The following is an 18,215-nucleotide window of genomic DNA, read 5'->3' as shown; positions in this document are numbered from 1 at the left end:
TGGCCTTTCCATTTGTTGTAGATGTCTTGTGAGGTACATACCAAAAGGGGCGTTGTACTCTATAATGGGTCAAATGAGTGATGAGTAGAGGGGAACAAAGACCTCTTTTTTCCTGGATGAGAAACCTTTTGTGATGAGGTGTGCCACGTAGAAGGATTTCCTGACTTCTGTGGCGATGTGATTATCAAAGGAGAGACTACTGTCCACCTGTGTCCCAAGGTCTCTCTTTCTTAGTTTTCTTCTTGTTATAAGGTCTCTAAGTTTTGCCATCACTTTTAACAGCTTCTATTGCCTATGTCATAGCATTAAGTTTTCTGAGATCTAGGATTATTATCAAAAAGTTAGTGTTCAATCTTTACCTTTCTAAACTCAAGCTTAATATTCAGATACTTACTTTTTCCTCCTATCAATCTATAACTGTCCCTCTTTGTAACCCATAAGCCGTGCCTTACTCTTTAGCATTTTAACTTCTGTCAAACCACTTAAATAATTTGTTATATTATCCTACATCTATTTTCCTTTATTTCCGCCATATTTTTAAAATCCAATTTCAACCAGTCCAACATTCTAGCTAACGCCTCTTGAGTAATTTCTATCTTCCCTAAGAACTTTGTTACCCATTCCTTCTGTTCTTTTCCTTTAATAACTATATATGAAATTGCCAATACATTTCCTTTCTTTTGATTCATTGCATTATTATCTTATCTCTTATATGTGCATGATCTTATACAGTTAATGAATGGGTCTCAGCACTTTCAACCATATGTACATACTCCAGTAATTTATTATTTCTGTCCAACCCAACCAAGTTCTTGTACCTTGGAGAATAAAATGCAAAATCTCTATGAGTACTACAGCTAAGATAACATTCTGCCTACCAAATGCTTTCAGATTTATCTACGTTTTCTACTTAGATTCCATTCATGAATTCCCTGATTCTTTCTCACTATAGCACACTAGGTTGTTGTCACCACCTTTATATAAATTACCTTGTTGAAAACTTATTTTTTCCAGAATACTCCTGAGCTCCATAACTGTAGTTTCAGGGGGAATACAGACACATGAAAAAGCAAACAATCTTTCACTGCAATATACCCTTAATGCCACAGATCTACAATGGTCATCTTTATCTCTCTTCTTCCCCTTTTTGGTGACCCTCTTCCTATCAATAGAATTTTTCTACTATTCTTCAGAATATCTATCCTGAAGCTCACTTTTTATCAAGCTCATATGGGCACTTCTGTCCAAATACATCTTTGTAATGCTGCCATTTGCCCCATACAGATCCTAGCACAGTTTCATGCCAGAACTAAAAATGTAGCCATTCTGTCAAGTCAGTATAACTTAGAATGAAATGCAACTCTCTCTAATGTATATTCTTCTAACTTGTAGCTTACTTCACACATGTCCATCATATACTTGAAGTTCTACAACTTTATTTAAACTCATGCCACATTTTTCCCAACAATTCAATTCACTAACCCCTCTCCCTTTCACAGAGACATGCAAGAAATACACAAGTTTACAAATTGAAACAAAAAAATTTTACTCCTTCAAATAGGAGCAATTATTCCAAACTGATGGCTGCATACAGTGGCATTACTTACCATAATCCTAAAGTTAGTCAAGTTGAAGTCAAGCCCATGCTATTGTCTGTTTATATATCCAAACCATCTAAATAAATGTCTGCAGTCTAACAATGGCGGGGAGTGTGATATCCCTCCTCTGGGCCATTGATCAAGGAGCCTCAATCCTCACCATTGACACTAGTGGGGAAGGTTCACTGAGAAAAAAATGGACACACACAGTATTTTCAGAATCAATTCTTTGCACCAAGTACAATTTCCCTTAACAGCACCCAGGAAATGTACATTTCAGTCATGTGGCTGGGCTTTCTCTCCAGGCCCAAAATAAGACTCCCCACTGGCACAGCTATAGAGTTGAGTTCTTAGCCAGCTGCTCCGAGCCAAGTCCTCCACCACCCTCTCTGTGAAATCAGTGCTGTCAGTGTCCCTGTTTAAAGTAGCTGACACACACACACACTCTTTTGAGATATGATTTTCACATACTCACCTGGGACAGGCTGGAACAGCTTACCCACTCTCTCACCTCCACCCAGACTATAAGGTATATATACACTGCCACCAGAACACTCAAAGCCAGATACTCTAAGGCTCTTACCAGGGTACCCAATTACTCTTGTTAAAATGAATAATTATACAAATGGTAGTATCTGACCAAACCACAAAACATTCAGGAACATGGAGCCACAGTGCTACTAAATAAATACAAGTGCTGTCAAAGGTTAAATATTTTGTAAAAGACCAGCCACAATGAAAGGTATAGATATATTTAATAATAAATAATTAAATAGACAACATGAAAATACTGAATATCTATTTACAATAAACACCAGAGTTTCAATTCACAGGAAATATAAAAAAATAACACAAATGGAAAGACACAGACAGATACGGAAAAAAAACAACATTTAAGTAATCTCACTATATTTTCTAAATAACTGAAGAATTACAGTTCCCTAGTTACTTACTAAAGCAACGCAAGATGAAGTGGATGAGTGTCTTCATTGTCAGGCCCAAGACAGTGTGCATCTATCACATCTCCCACTAGTATTCAAATACAATTTCAGTGCTGGCTACAGAATGGCATCACATCTGGTCACCTGACTCTGAGGTTCCCACACTACTCCCTCACTAGCAACTAAGCCAGGATTTGGCCTAGATGTGTCACAATATACACAAAGAACTCTGCTAAGGCTTAATACAGCATCTGGAAGCTATAAAGCAATGCCAACACTTCCACCCTTTCTGCAGAAAGGCTTTTCACAGGCATTGCAACTCTTGCTGCATTCAGACCTGCAAGATAAAATCTTTATGGCCTAAATCAAGTCATTTCATTTCAGACTATTTTCTTAAGATTAGCTAGGCTGAGCTTAAACCCTTCTCTTCCAGTATCCTGTGTTAAAAGATATACATTTAATCAGTTACAGTAATACAGTCTGACATACATGTCTATTTCTTTTCTGTCTAGCAGGACCCACTATTGATACATTTTTAACACAAGCAACTTTACAAATCAGTTTGATATTCAAATGGCATATAATTCTTTACAGTTTGATATTCAAATGACATATAATTCTTTACAAAACTATGCTGGCATATGTTACATGTGCACTGCCCTACTCCCATTGACACAGCTGGCACTACCTCACATCATCACAGGGAGGTATTCATTGTTATCACTATTTATTCCCCTGTTTTATATTTCTTTCCTATTTTATCTTTTATTCACTCAAAACTGCAAAACATTGCTCTTTTATAAGTTAATTAACAAACCTCTCACAGATACATAAAAAGTTTACAGAATGAGCTGTCTAGATATCTCATAATCAAATTCTTCCCCATCTTTTTTTTAACTTCACACATTACATGGTGACATGGGTAGACATATACTATAAAAGAGAAAACAAACAATTACAAGCATTTCTCTTTTTATGCATGACTCCCTATTACGCTGTTGCAGACACAGGTTGTTGAATGCGTCTTTGTCAAACTGAAAAGCATGAAAAGGCAAAATAGTGAATCGGCTTTTCAGAAAATTCTTTCCCTGGAAAAAATTTGTTTGGCCGCTTTCACTACTTTGCCTTTTTGGCACTGTAGTGCGATCTCGGAGTTGGTATATTTAAGTAGGGGGGTATGGGTATGATGAAGCCCCCCACATTATGTAATGTTTTATAGTTTTTTGTTTCTCGGAACAGCAATTTTTTCCCTTGGAAAAAAATTGGTTATCTGAGGTTTCGAAGTTGCAAGCTTTCGCTTACATGGGGTCGATTATGTGTCGTTCATTCTTCTGAGCATGCAATATCATAATATAGACCCTTTATGCATTATATGAATATGATTTCTTTCCTAATAATTACGTAATATAACATTATATAAATTTCTGAAGTCCTGCCCTCCCTGAAATTTCACTCTTCCTCCTCCTCCTGAATATTGTTCTGCATTTTTTTTACAGATTTAATTTGTTTCTATTTAAATTTGCTCCTTCCCTTACATCTACCCCATCTCGAATACATCAGCACAACTCACTCACTCTTCTTTAGCATCCTACTATCAAAGCCTTGTTTTGTTTTCAAAATCCACCCTGTTCCCCTTAGTTAAGTCATCTGCTTATGGAAAAAACACACAGCTGGTGCCTTTGCAAAGCACAGTAAAGCTACCATTTATTATGCATTCTTCAATTTTATTTCCTTTTTTACCACATTTGACTTAAGAAGTAAAGGGAAACAAAACCCTTAACATAATCCCTATACGTTAATCTATTAATCTACATTTATACTTATGAAATAAATGTTATTTTTTCATCTGTTTATTTTATATAAAATTTGACAAGACACACTCACAATACATCCTCCTTTTGCAGCTAGAGACAGCAACACTGTTTAATGTTGCTCTAATACTTTCTGATTATTTCTTCTGTTTTAAAGATTCTTTCCTGCATTACTGTTACTAATTAAGTCAACTAATATTCAAAGACATTGCAACTCCCCCCCCCCAGGTTACAATAACTTTAAATTACTTAAAGTGCAGGTACTATATTATATTTTTACATTATTGTTACATTATTGTTAAACTGTTTTACACACGTTCATAAGAAAAGGAAGAGGAATTTAACTTAGAACTACTTTCACCCATTTAGATTTTTCCTGAATGACCATAGCATTACGTGGGAGTCATACTTTTTAGTTTTCACACCAATTTGGAATAATTGTCACACAGTGGAACTGATACATTATATTTGTTCCACTATTCACAAAGTTCACTTTATTTGTCTTCTTCTTGTTCCTCACCATCCTGCATTATCTGCACGTGGTTCAAATCCCAGCTTCTCCTGAGTAGCACAAGAGAAGATTCACATTTCAGATCTTCAACTAGATTAAAAAAAGTGACACACAGTGATTTCAACACTTTACACTTATATCACTAAATATTACACTCACTTTGTTTGGTCAACCTGCTCCTTACCTGTCTTTCGATACTGGTATCTAATCAGAATCCAAGCTCCTCCTGATTCTTCTGGTCAGTTTCTCGGCTTTTGTCTGCCACTCAATCTGCTTAATTTTCAAGCAAGGGAAACAGTTGTACTGGCACATTCTTATATCCCTCTCATTGTTAGACAGTTGAGAAACAGAGTCCCCTTTACCTTTCTGACCAGAATCCTGCAGGTTGAACATTTTTTATTTTAATCTTCTAATGTCTGATCTATCTCCATATGTATTTTCAACCCAACTGGAAGATATTCTAATGATCATCAAAATAACAGTTTGAATCTCTCACCAGCCTTTTTATGTCCCCCGATGACTGGAATAAATTTAGTCTTCTTTTTCTAGTATAGAGTGAATAATTATTTTCCACAAGCACTCCAGCATCATCAGTTTTCAAAACCCTTTGTTTCTCCCATATTTTAATCAGCAGCATCTCTTTCTACTGATATGACTCCATTTTAACCAATATGGATCTCATCTGTTTAATGGAAGATAAGTTAGGAGCAGAACAGCAATATGGCCTCTTAACAAATCCTGCTGTGAAGCCCCTGTCCAATTAAGTATTTGTAATTAAAAGTGAAGGACTGTAAATGCTAAGACAGAAAGATACCCTGTTTAATGCACATGGCACATATTTATGGCACTGAGTATATGAGGTAACCAAATGAAGATTATCCAGCTTGCTATGTGAGGTGCAACATAGGAAGAAGGATATTGAAAGGTTGGGTGGCTGACACTTATCATATTAGGGAATGTTTTATGTTTTGGAAAGAGTACTTTTATTACAGAAGCATAAGTCATATAGGGAACATTAGTAAATAACCTATAATATTAGAGGCACAGACTTCTGGTATCCCTTAAATGAAGGTGTTGTTTGTGTGTTGGTTTGTTTTGCTGGGTGCTTGGTATAATGGTTAAGGTGTTTACCTTACAGACACAAGGCGCAGGTTTTGATTCTTAATTGGCTAGGCTTAAAATGGCCCACAAAAGAAGTTAGCCTAGTACTAATCTATGAACCTATTGAGGAACTTTACAGATAACTTAATTCCTTACCCATTGCTGCTCTACTAAAAGAAAACTGGTAATAATTATTAACTGTCTACACCCTTAAATTTATATTTTTCTGCAGTTTGGGTGGCCCATACCTTACCCTGTCCTCAGCCCTACCTCTTTACAAACCTGCTCATTAAAAAAGCAAGATCGTGGATAAAAGGTTAATTATTCAGATAGTCCACTGGTTAGCAAATGAATAAAACAAAATTAAAAATAAGGTACGTCAAAAAAATATATTTACCCAATGGCGTGCCTTTCCAACAGTCTCTGAACAGGTATGACTAGCTTTCCCAGAAAGCGTCTGATGATGGGACGACTCTTGGCAAATTTGTCTTTTACTTCAATTTCCAAGACATCAGTGAGAAGAGCAACAAATGAGTATCGCTGGTGAAGAAAAATATACCATATTTAATGCCCTTTTACTTTCAAGTCAATTAGTGCTTTCTTCAACAAGTACTGCAAAAGGCACTGCAAATCCCTAACAAAGTATAGCAATTATCAAAGGTCATATAAGATGCATTTTTAAACTCCAATCCACACAAAACACAGAATATTGTTAAAAGAAAGAAAATGCTTCCTAAGATATACAACTTGGACAAACACATGTGCAGTTTCCCAAGCACTAGCGCATTACTTTTTCAGCATGGATAGAAAATTATGCGACCATTATGAGTGTAAGAAAAAGAATGTTTCACTGTAGTTCAAGCTAAAGGTGTTACTGATTACTGGTAGAGTCTCAACAAGAAATTCCACTGCCTGGAAGCACCCCTCACCCTGGCTGTAGACATCTGTGCAGTTACTGAGACATGGTTTAAAGTCAAGGAAGGTACCCAGCAGTACAAGGCTATATGCCTTCCACACATTTAGAACAGCACCTGCACAAGAAGGGACAAGAGGTGGAGGTGCATCAATCTACACAAAAAAGTAAGTGCACCTAAAGATTGGTTTAACAGTATGACATGCTTGAGCTACTCCATGTGCAGCTAACCTTAAGTAAAGTTCAATACTTATCCTTGCTACCTATAGGTCTCTATGACCCAGGATAACAATACTACATATGTGAATGTACTGGAGTCACAATTCATCCCAACACCATATTCATGGGTGATTTCAACTATCCTACCATCAATTCGGATACATACACAGCCACTAACATGAAGGCTCACAGATTCCTGGATTTTGTCAATGCAAACACCCTGCAAAAGTTAGTCTGCACAACCACTAGGGGTGCAAATATTCTGGATATGGTACTCACAAATATGAAGGAACATTTCACACCACCTTGTGTAATGTCCTCACTGGTCAGATCAGATCGCAAAGCAGTAACTCTTGAAATTAATATAAAGGCTAGACTCCCAACAAACTCCAAAACCTTTAAGAACTTTTCCAAGGCTAACTACCTCCTACTAACTGAAAGCATAGCTAAATTCCAAGCCCCTTTATATTCAGGCAACATGGTGGCCTATGTGAAACTGTTTACATCGACTCTGTGCAATCATGTAAATAACTGCACAGAAATAGCAGGTCCAAACAGAAATAAACTTAACACAAACTACAAAAACAAGTCTCCTTGTGGACCCCAAGTATAACTAGGTTGTACAACAAAAGAAAGAAAATCCTGTCCAGAAATATGAAGGGCTATGCCCAAAAGACAAAAAACTCCCTCATCTGTCTCAACAAGCAACTCAGGGGACTAATCAAGTCCACCAAAGCCAACTTCAAGGCAAAAACAGGCTCCCAGGTTAAGGATAATGATACAGCATTTTTCAGTTATGTATGCAACCCTTAAAGGGAATGCACAACAGTGTGCCGAAATAATAGTAAATGTAACTTCCTATATTGAATTTTAGGATCTAGTAAATTTGCTGACCGATGAACTTATCTCCAATTTCACCCCCTATTGCCCCCAGTTTCCCCCAGGAAATGCCCTTTATCATTTCTCCCCCCAACTTTCTCTAAAGAACAGGTCCTCACTGCACTCTCCAGAGCTAAAAACATTGCATCAATGAGCCCTAATAATATCCCAGGATGCCTCTTAAAGTGCTTAAAATATGACCCGTCAGGCTTAGCAGAATCTCTATTCATCTGTAGCATCCAGACCGGCCTCACCCCTATTGAATGGAGGACTACAACTGTCATCCCTCTATATAAAGGTGGACCATCAACAGACCCAGGGAATTACAGGCCCATATGTTTGACTACTCATATCTGCCAGGCCACAGAAGGAATTATTATGGACCTGATAAACAAAGACGGAGGAAATCTTCAAACACTGGAACCATCCCAGTTTGGTTTCATAAAGGGCGGGTCATGCCTACTAAACTTGTTGGACTTCTTTGAGAAGGTCACTAGAGCCATGGATGAGGGCAAAATGATACATAATGCTTCCCTTGACCTGGCAAAGGCATTTGACTCAACACCACACTCAGGTATTACAGACAAACTCATAAATTCAGGTATAAATCCCTACTTTATCTGATGGATAGCCAAATGGCTCACAGATAGGGCACATGAAGTTAAGTGGGGAAATTCACCCCCACCAAGAGGCCTGTTACTAGTGGTGCCCTGCAAGGCTCAGTACCGGGACCTCTCCTGTTTGGAATATAGTTCTCTGAAGTCAAGGCAAATGTAGAGGGCTTTTGCCTGATCACATTTGCTGATGACTGCAAGCTGGGTGCACTCAGTGAATCCCCCCAAAATGTAGATATCCTTCAGTAACATCTGGCAAAGACTAATAACCGATGTCAGAAACATGGCCTGAAACTTAATGCAAAAAATGCATACTTATACTCTTTGGGACGATGACCACACCTGCAAATTACAACAATGATAACACTTCCCTAAGGCTAGAGCCAGTAGTAAGGGTCATGAGAACTCAGGCTGAGGGTAAGGGCTTTGATCACCATGTGTCTATGGTAATTAGAAAATCCATTTACATGGCACAACTTATAAGTAAGAGCATGGCATTCAGATCTAAGGTGATCATAGTCCCACTACACTCAGCTGTCATTAGGCCAATAATTGAGTACAATACTCCTTTTGGCATGTACCTGACCAGGCAATTGCAACAACTGGAGTGGCCATAGAGGCTTCTCACTAAAAGAATACAGGGTATAAATATGTCCTATACGGATGACCTCAAAGCTCTGTCCCCTGTACTCAGTCACCTACAATCAACTGATAGGTGATCTATGTCTAACATACAAGGCATTCTCTAATTCAGCCCTAATCTTTCTGCTACACATTTGCAAAACAAATAGCACTAGGATTATCCAATTTAAGGATGTAAACCTCATCTGTGGCATAAACAAAACATGTTTGAGGGACAGGTATGTGTCTCAGAAATTATCCCTTCTCTGGAACAAATTCCTCATTCATGTGAAACAGAGCTCTTCCCTAAGTTTATTCAAATGCAGTTTGGACCAATGGATGGGAAATCACAAATCCACCCCTGGCTTGTAACCTGTGGCCCTTATGGACAGGGGCAGTTTGTAGATGTCCCAAGTCACAGGCATATACCAAAGCCATCCTAGCCCATGGTCATTGATAACTGAAAAATTTGGGACATGAATGGCTAGGTTGAAAAAAGGCTCTACAGCCATTAGTCTAGCAACTTCTTAGATCCTATGAAGGAATGTTGTTCTACGACTGCAGTTTGTAAAAAAATACACTTGATTCAGTACAGTCAAAAGAGACTGTACTGCAATGTAATGAGAAAATGCCACCCTACTAATTCAGGCTGTCAGAAAACAGGCATAGCTCAGTATGATCATGCACAACAAAATTTTAACCAATTAAAAAGCAAGTGTCTCGAAATACCAGGTAAAAGGCTAAATACTGAACTTCAGTCATTATGTGGCATATGAAAGTTTTCACCATCTTAGTGTGTCTTCTCTGCATTTCCTGTTCTTCTCCCACCTGCCAAAAACATATTGGATGACTGGCTACACTAAACTGTCCACACATGTACATGTGTAAGCAATAATGCCTGACGGGTTGGGCATTACTGGGAAATAATGGACTGCCCAAGGGTATTATGAAGCCTGAACCCACAGAATGCCTCCTAACGCCTATTAGGACAATTATTTCCCTATAACGCCCACCATGGAAGTTGTTATTGCTCTTAGAAAATGGTTTCAGTATTTGCATTTCTTGATATTGTGTTGCATTTTTGTGTGTGTCTTTTTGTATGCTTTTGCTTGTTTGATAAAGATTATAAAAATCCCTTTTATATACTGCTGTAATGTACTGTTACACCCAATGATTATGCTATTTCTTTAATATACAAGTGTATAACAGTTGATTGTGGAACATGTAAGGTATTGTAACTAATTGAAACAAACCGTCTTTGTGGTGTCCCTCAAAGTCTCTCAAACCCACTATGTCAATATACTGGGTCTAACAAAAAACAATGAGGAAACTTCTCTGTGTGGAAGATCAAAGATTCCCTAGAGTTCAGGCACCTAATAAAAAACATACTGTGACTTTCCCACTTAATAACAGGTGGTACAAATACTTTCTTTAAAAACTTTCCAAAGTATAAATCCACTAATGAAAGTAGGGAAGTTCAAGCTAGTTCAAGTCAAATCTTCTTTATTGAAAACACACAAAGTTCTAATGTCTATTTCACATTTTGCTTCAAATGCAGCTACCATTTGGTACAAGGGAGGTCAGTAGCTGCTGGGTCTCTTTATTGTCTCTTCAATGTCATTAGTTTACATTTCTTACCCTTGCCGTGGAATTGTACTTTTAAATTCAGGTTTCTCACATAACTCTTGAGGTTTTTAAAAAAGAAAATTTGACTTGAACTTCCCTACTTTCATTAGTGGATTTATACTTTGGAAAGTTTTTAAAGAAAGTATTTCTACCACCTTTTATTAAGTGGGATATTCACAGAATGGTTTTTATTAGGTGCCTAAACTCTAAGGAACTTTAGGAATTCCTAGATCTTCCACACAGAGAAGTTTCCGCATTGTTTTTTGTATTGCAACTAATTAAAGATAAAAGTAAAAAAAAACTTAGTAGTTGTGTTATACATTTATAACACGTTTATTGATTTGTTATTACTTGTATATATTTCTTAACTGGGGCACGGCATTGATCCCTAGGGATCTTTTTGAGGTTCGACCTACAGCACTATTAAGTTATTTGATCTCAATCTTAAAATAAAAATATTTTTCTGCATTTTACATTTACTATGACCCTGAGCATTTGCTGTCCAATCTGGCAGCCACAATTATTTTGACAGGATTTGACATTTCTGAATTCAGAAGTACTGCTCTTTCTTTCTATGAGAAGTAGTTACAGCCCTTAGTTATGGGTCTGATGGACTATAAATAAAGTACTGTCAGACAAGTCGCCTGCGCTTTTGATTTACTTGTTGAAGTAATTTTCATTTTGGGAATACATACTTCTAACTTGGTGGACTTTGATGCTTTCATATACCACAATGGTGGCTAAAACAGACATATTTTTGGTGCACCTTCAAACATCCTAAACTTTTTAGCTTTCACTGTCTAAATGAAGTCAATATTTCTTAGCAAATGTATCTCACCTGGACAGGGAGCATTTAGGTCATGTGTATTGCAAGAAAAGCTATTTGAGCGTTCTGTGGTGAGTTCTGTGAAATTCTCAGTTGAGTATGCCTGTATTATATTTGTGCTTTCATCACGTTAATGATCATTTAGCAAATGTTGCAAGCCATTCCTGCTACAGCTGAGGGTAAGGTGTTGAGTTCTAAGGCTATGGCAATGCCAATGACATTTCATCCACTGAAACAGCTGATGAAGATGGAAGACTTCGACACATACCTGACAGCCTTTGAGTGGTATACCTACCAGGAAGGATGGGACTGAAACAACTGTGCTACAATCCCCTTAGGTCATCTCACCAGACAGTCGTTAAAATAATTTATGAATATGTAATATGTAAAAAGAAGCAATATCAGCACAAGCTGGTATTAATTCTTATTTACAACCTCAAAAGTTTCACAGCTTGATGCTTTTTTCCTGACAAAATGATAAGACCTTGGCAATGTCTTCTAAAATGTGATTAAACTATGCCTAGATCCTGAAGGTTAACATACTAGAGATATGTTAGAAAGGTTAGCCATTGATACAATTAAAAGAGCTTTACTGGATTCCTCTTGAAAGTGGGTGTTTCAAAGTGACCCTAAGAATGCTGAAAACTGTTGTTCTTTTAGAAAGACTGTTTTAAATGGAGTAGCCTTGACTGTAATAGAGCATGTATCAAATTCAGGTAACAAAAATAAAGTATTGACTGTTTTAGATATGGGAAAAGGGGTCACATAGCTAAATATTCTGCTATACCTGTAAAAACTATAGCCAGTGAAAAGCATGCTACTAATGATATTATGCCTATGCAATGTGATAAACTGTCTATAAAAACACTAGAGTCACCCTTTTGCTATTGTGCTACAATAAAGTTAATTACGTGTAATATCTTAATTGATGGTAGAGAGCTGTAGGGACTACTAAATTCAGGTGGTATCATCATGCTTATTAAGGCACAGTATGAGTATATGACTTTGAAAGTTTGATGAATAGTGTTAGAAAGCCACAAAGGTACAACAAATATGGCTAACGACAGAAAGAATAAAATAATCTGCAGCATTTAAAGAGATGTGTCAAAACATAACTATGGAAGAGCAGCCTGCAGAAGCAGATAAACTAGAAAGAAAGGAGTTGCACAATAAAATACTGCAATTTGAAAGTGCTGCAAAGGGGTCTATATCAGTTCATCGAAACGTCTGAAGTTCGAACACCATATGTTCGAACTTCAAACCATGAACTGCAAAAACATCGAAGTCTTAAAACAGCGATTTTTTTTCCCAGGGAAAAAAAAAATCACTGTTCCAACAAACACACACGCAACACAAACACACCAAAACAACATCAATCCACACTCAAAATCCTACATCTAACCCTACACTAAACTATACATACACTACTACCTATCCACTTACCTTAACCCAAACTCTAACCCTAAGGTCCGTCACTATCGCACACTCACCTGACCCGCGCCCTAACCCTAACTCACCTAACCCGTACCCTAACCTTAACATCCACATAATCGCACACTTACCTGAACCTGACCTGTAACTTCCCACCACAGTCCTGATACTCGCGAAGCCACAGCATGGCTTCGCGATTACCAGTGTTCAAACTTTACAGTTCGAACATCTGGTATTCGATATTCAGCTGTTTCGATGGATTGATATAAACCCCTGCAAAGCAGGAAATAGAAGTGACTAGAAGAAATGAAATACATAACCTAAGCAGATTTCTAAAGGTTTGTTCTTCTAAAAAAAAGTCCCATAAATGGAGGCTTCTGAGAAGTTGATGAGCACTTCGGAGGAGAAATATTAATACAAAATACCTCACTAGTCTAGTAAAAGAAGAATAATCAATATCTGGTCAGTGTTTTAAACACACTTCTGTTAGAAAACGCAGTTAAGGAAAGACACTAGGAATAGAGAAGTAAGAAAAAATGGTAAAATGAAGATAAATTTTGTTTTCTGGGATACCTTGTGTAGAGGAATAAAAACTACAGAGTAAGAAGAAAGCAAGAGGGAGGTGTTCACCCAAACACCATTACTGAGATAAAAGAAGAGCAAACTGAGTGCGAGCAACACAAGGAAGTAATGAAAACTAAGAGAAGGTAGTATAAACTGATAGAGAGAGCCATCATGGCCATGAAAAGAGCCCTGATGATATCTGTAATGAACCAAAATTCACAGACACGAAATGCATGAGGAGGAGGAGGGTTCTGTGCATTAGATTTATACAGGAAAAGATCAAGAAAAATAAAAAGGTAGAGATAGCAAGAATACAGGTATGAGCTGCCTTTCATACGAGAAGAATCAGAGGTCTTGGTAAGAGAAAAGGCAATGTCTTCTACCTCACAACAGACTGACCCGAGGGAAACTCCAGAGCAAGATGACCTCAAGGCAAGTCAGATAAACTTTAAAAAGGCATAGTAGAAAGGTGACACTAAGTCATGTAAGGGGAAAATACAGCTAGAGCTACAGGTGAAGAAGCTGAACAAAACGTGTTACTTCTTGCCCAGACTCTGTGTAGCAAAGTGACTTATTGCATAAAGAAACAGGCAGGAAGCAATACAGCAACTAACAGTTCCCAAAACATTCAGAAACGTAATAATCAGGTTGGCACATAGTTGTGTATTAGGAGGGACACGACTACAGCACAGCTCATAACAAGGTTTTATTGCCCAGGAATAATGACTTAAGTTGAGAACTTCTGTGCTAAGAAGACAGACTCTTACCCATGCTTCAAAAATCATTTAATTCCAATTTCCATTATAGTCATAGAGCTGCAAAATGAGCATAGTGCTATTAGTCAAGACTGTGTATTGCCAAAATCCATTAATGAGTGTCAATCCATTTTGGTTATTTTTGGGCTATGCATCTAAGTGCCTTGACTTTATTCCCCTATGTAAGACTAAAGCTAAATCTGTAGCTAGTCTATAAGTAGGAAGTTAATCGTATTGTTTTACAGAGTAGGTATACCTAAGGAAATACTGACAAGGGTGATCCAAGTTATGTTTGGAATAATACAATAACTACGCCAATTAAAAACCTCAGCATACCATATCATCCAGATGGGATAGTAGAATATTTTAACACGTTAACTGAACATTAAAGTACATGCTGAGAAAAAGTATTGAGGAAAATGGTAAAACTGAATCCAATTAGTAACGTAACTCCTGTCTGCCATTAACGTACTGCTCCAAGCCTTGACATGGTTCAGTCATTCTGAGTTATTACATGGCAAATACTCTTGTGGACTCCTAGATATTGCAGAGAAACTTGTGAAGAAGAGAAAATCTCATTTGTAAGTGTCATAGAATGATACATCAACTTAGATAGGCTGAAAATAATAATGTCCATCATATGGGGAATATATGGACTGAGCCCAGACCACACAGCAAGGGGTGTATAATAAAGATACAAGGACCTCAGAATCCACAGCTGGAGATCATATATTAATTCTACTCCCCATCTGCAGAAAACAAATTTGTTGCAAAATGTCAGGGTCCACTTGAAATAGAAGAAAAATGAAATGGTATAAACTACAGGGTTAAACAGACTGAAACCAGAAAACCGCAGCAAATACACCATATTAATGTCCTGAAGTCATGGAAAGAAGTACAAATCTCTAATCAGCTTGGCATCAGAGACTAGTACATCTGATGAACTAAGAAAAATTACCTTTATTCCTGCAGTTTAGGTAGGAGATCCATTAATTAAGTCACAGAAATGGCATAAGAGAGTTTCTGTTAAGAAATAAAGGAATGTTATCAGAACTACCTGTCAGGCGGGACCTATTCAACATGATATTGAAACCATTCCTGCAGAAACTGTTAAGTTAAAATCTTACAGAGAAAGGGTGTCCAAGGGTAGGTAAAAAAATGTTTAAGGTGGTGGTGATAAATGATTCAAAAATTTTATGGAACAGCCCCTTATTGTCAGTCCCAAACCATTGAATCAATCAGTCAAACAGTACAAAATAGAGGAACCAGGTGCCAAAAAGTTCCAAACAAGTACCAAAAAACGAAAAAAGCACCTTGAGCTAAAATAATATCAAAAATACAATAAAATATAAAAATATAAATACAAAAATAGACTCATAATCTTGCAGCTCTTAGAAAGAAGCCTACAAAGAGGTGAATTAAATAATAGGAAAAAAGGAACATACAAATGTGACCAGAGTACACAGTGTTGTTTTGTGATGAACAAGGAGTGCCATTATTTATTGGGCAGAGATAGACTCCTTTTGAGTAAAGTTCATGCCAACTGTGATACAAAAGGAATAGTATAGTTAGCTGAATGCAAAAAGTGCTCCTCTTTTTATGTGGGAAAAAATGTAAAGGGCATTAAGAAGGAGAATTTATATTCTTAGGCAGCACCTAAACAATGCCCTGTATAAACACATTATTACATGTAAAGAGGCCACTTTCCTATTTTTCATACTTGAAGTGATACCACATAATATTAGGGGTCGCTACTCTACGGCTAAACTGTAAAGTATTGGTAATATCAGCATCAACACAAAAAGCAGCTTTGAAGGAATCCACTTGGATCTTCTTTTTAACCTTCATTTTTATTAAAATATAAAACCCTAAAATTCAGAATGCTTAGTTCACAAGCATCCAGTCCCAGTATAGTGAAACCATGTTTCTGTCATGAAATGCAGATAGTAATTAGATACAAAGTGGCGTATCTTGAATTAACTTTGGTTATGGCCTTTCAAAGCCAACAACCATTCGGATCTTTCTCGGCGTCAACAGTTCTTCTCTTATAACAATGAAAACTCAAAGAATATTGTATTATATTCAACGCCTTAGTTTAAATAGTCTTACATAGTACCATTTGGTTTAGCACAGTCCTTTGGTGCTGCTAAATAGTTGAACACTACTTTGGCTTCCTTGTGTAAGACTTCACACCACTTACAGAAGAAATTCTTTAGAAACAAATTCATATAAGTCCACGAAATATGTCCCAACTCTCACACGATAAGCGCTTTCGGATAAACCTTCATCAGATCATAGAAATGGGACTCCATTACTCTTTATTTGAAATAAATCTACAACCAATGACAAACTGAGTCACTGACAACGCCTTTGATGACATCAGCTATGCAGAACCATATTAGGTCTTATGCCAAGCCTCTTCAGTTATCCAATGGTAGGTGTTCTAGCCTTCAGAGTTGGTTTTAAGGGAATAACATTATTCAACCCTGGAGGGCGGTCTGCTCGCAAATTAATGATCCACTTAGTTTCACTTAGTTCCATTCTATTCACTATGTCACCTTTCCTATTTCCCACATGGATTTTTTTCAATAACTTTAAATAAAAAACTATGTGTTGGAAATCTAGATACATGCAACGCCAATGCACTATGCAAGTCTTCTCTACGGATATCACTAAGATGTCGAAGTATTCTTTTCTTGAAAATCTGATTGGTCTTACCAACATAGAATGATAAACATTGTTTACAAGTTGCCAGATAAATAACATTTTGAGAAGTACATGTAGCTTTGCAATGAAAGATAAAGTCCTTGCCCATATCCGGATGTTTAAATGTATTACTAGTATCAATGTGTTCACATGCAGAACACCTCCCACATCTAAAGGTGCTTTTACATCCTGCTAACTTAGGTTTAGAAAAAACATCTTTCATACATAGGAGCCTTTTGATGTTCTTTTTATTTTTATAACACAATTGTGGTTTATCTCCTACTATACTACGAAGTTTCACATCTTGAGTAAGAATCGGCCAATACTTATGTATGACATCTTTGATCAGTTTGTTATCTGCACTATATGTGATCATTAAATGCATAGGAAATGCTCCTTGATTTTTCTTTTTTAAGTTAACTTCTGATCTGTTGACTTGGTTACTGTAAAACAAGCCCATTGCTAGATTCGTATCTCTCTCAGTATAAACACGTTTATGTAAGCGTTCTTGATATACATAGATTTAATTTCTCTACTTGCCACTACCTTAATAGTTAGTAATACATTTATTTGTATTGTAACATAATATTGGGGGAGGTGATTGGGAAAATAGAATAGAGGTGAGGGAATTGTATTGGCAAATGGTCTTAGAGGCTTGTAGGGCACCAGGGCTGAATGAACATATGTCTTTGGTGCCTGTGCTCAAATTAACAGCTGCAAGATTATGAGTCTATTTTTAGTTTTAAGACATTCCTTTTTTAAAATGTCAATGTGTTTTAACATATTAAATGTTGTTAGTTGTATATCTTAGGTTTTTAAACTTGTTTATTGTATTTATTATTAACAAGTGTTTTTAGCATTGATGAATTGATGAATTTATTAGGCTGGCCACATGGTGGAGATCCTGGATAGTTTTGAAAGAATGACATAACCGAGATTTTTTATACATATTTTTTTATAAATTTATATTTTTATATTTTATTGTATTTTTGATATAGATATATATATATATATATATATATATATATATATATATATATATATATATATATATATAACATATTATTTCTGAATTTATTACGACAATAAGAGTTAATTT

At 36.7% G+C, this 18,215-nt stretch overlaps 1 protein-coding gene across 2 annotated transcripts in view; it reads right to left on the bottom strand.

Annotated features, from left to right (window-relative positions):
• The window catches only part of HECW2 (HECT, C2 and WW domain containing E3 ubiquitin protein ligase 2), a 2,117,141-nt gene that overhangs the window by 633,335 nt on the left and 1,465,591 nt on the right, over nucleotides 1-18,215 (bottom strand). For both annotated transcript variants that reach the window (XM_044060621.1, XM_044060622.1), the window contains one exon: nucleotides 6,360-6,502. In XM_044060621.1, coding sequence (XP_043916556.1) covers nucleotides 6,360-6,502 — 143 coding nt within the window. The remainder of the gene's footprint in view (nucleotides 1-6,359; nucleotides 6,503-18,215) is intronic.

Source organism: Protopterus annectens, chromosome 2.part0 (assembly GCF_019279795.1).
Source record: "Protopterus annectens isolate FY-2018-M chromosome 2.part0, PAN1.0, whole genome shotgun sequence".
Lineage (NCBI taxonomy): Eukaryota > Metazoa > Chordata > Ceratodontiformes > Protopteridae > Protopterus > Protopterus annectens.
The sequence above is the reverse complement of the archived record's forward strand: the minus strand, read 5'-3'. Positions and strand labels throughout refer to the sequence as shown.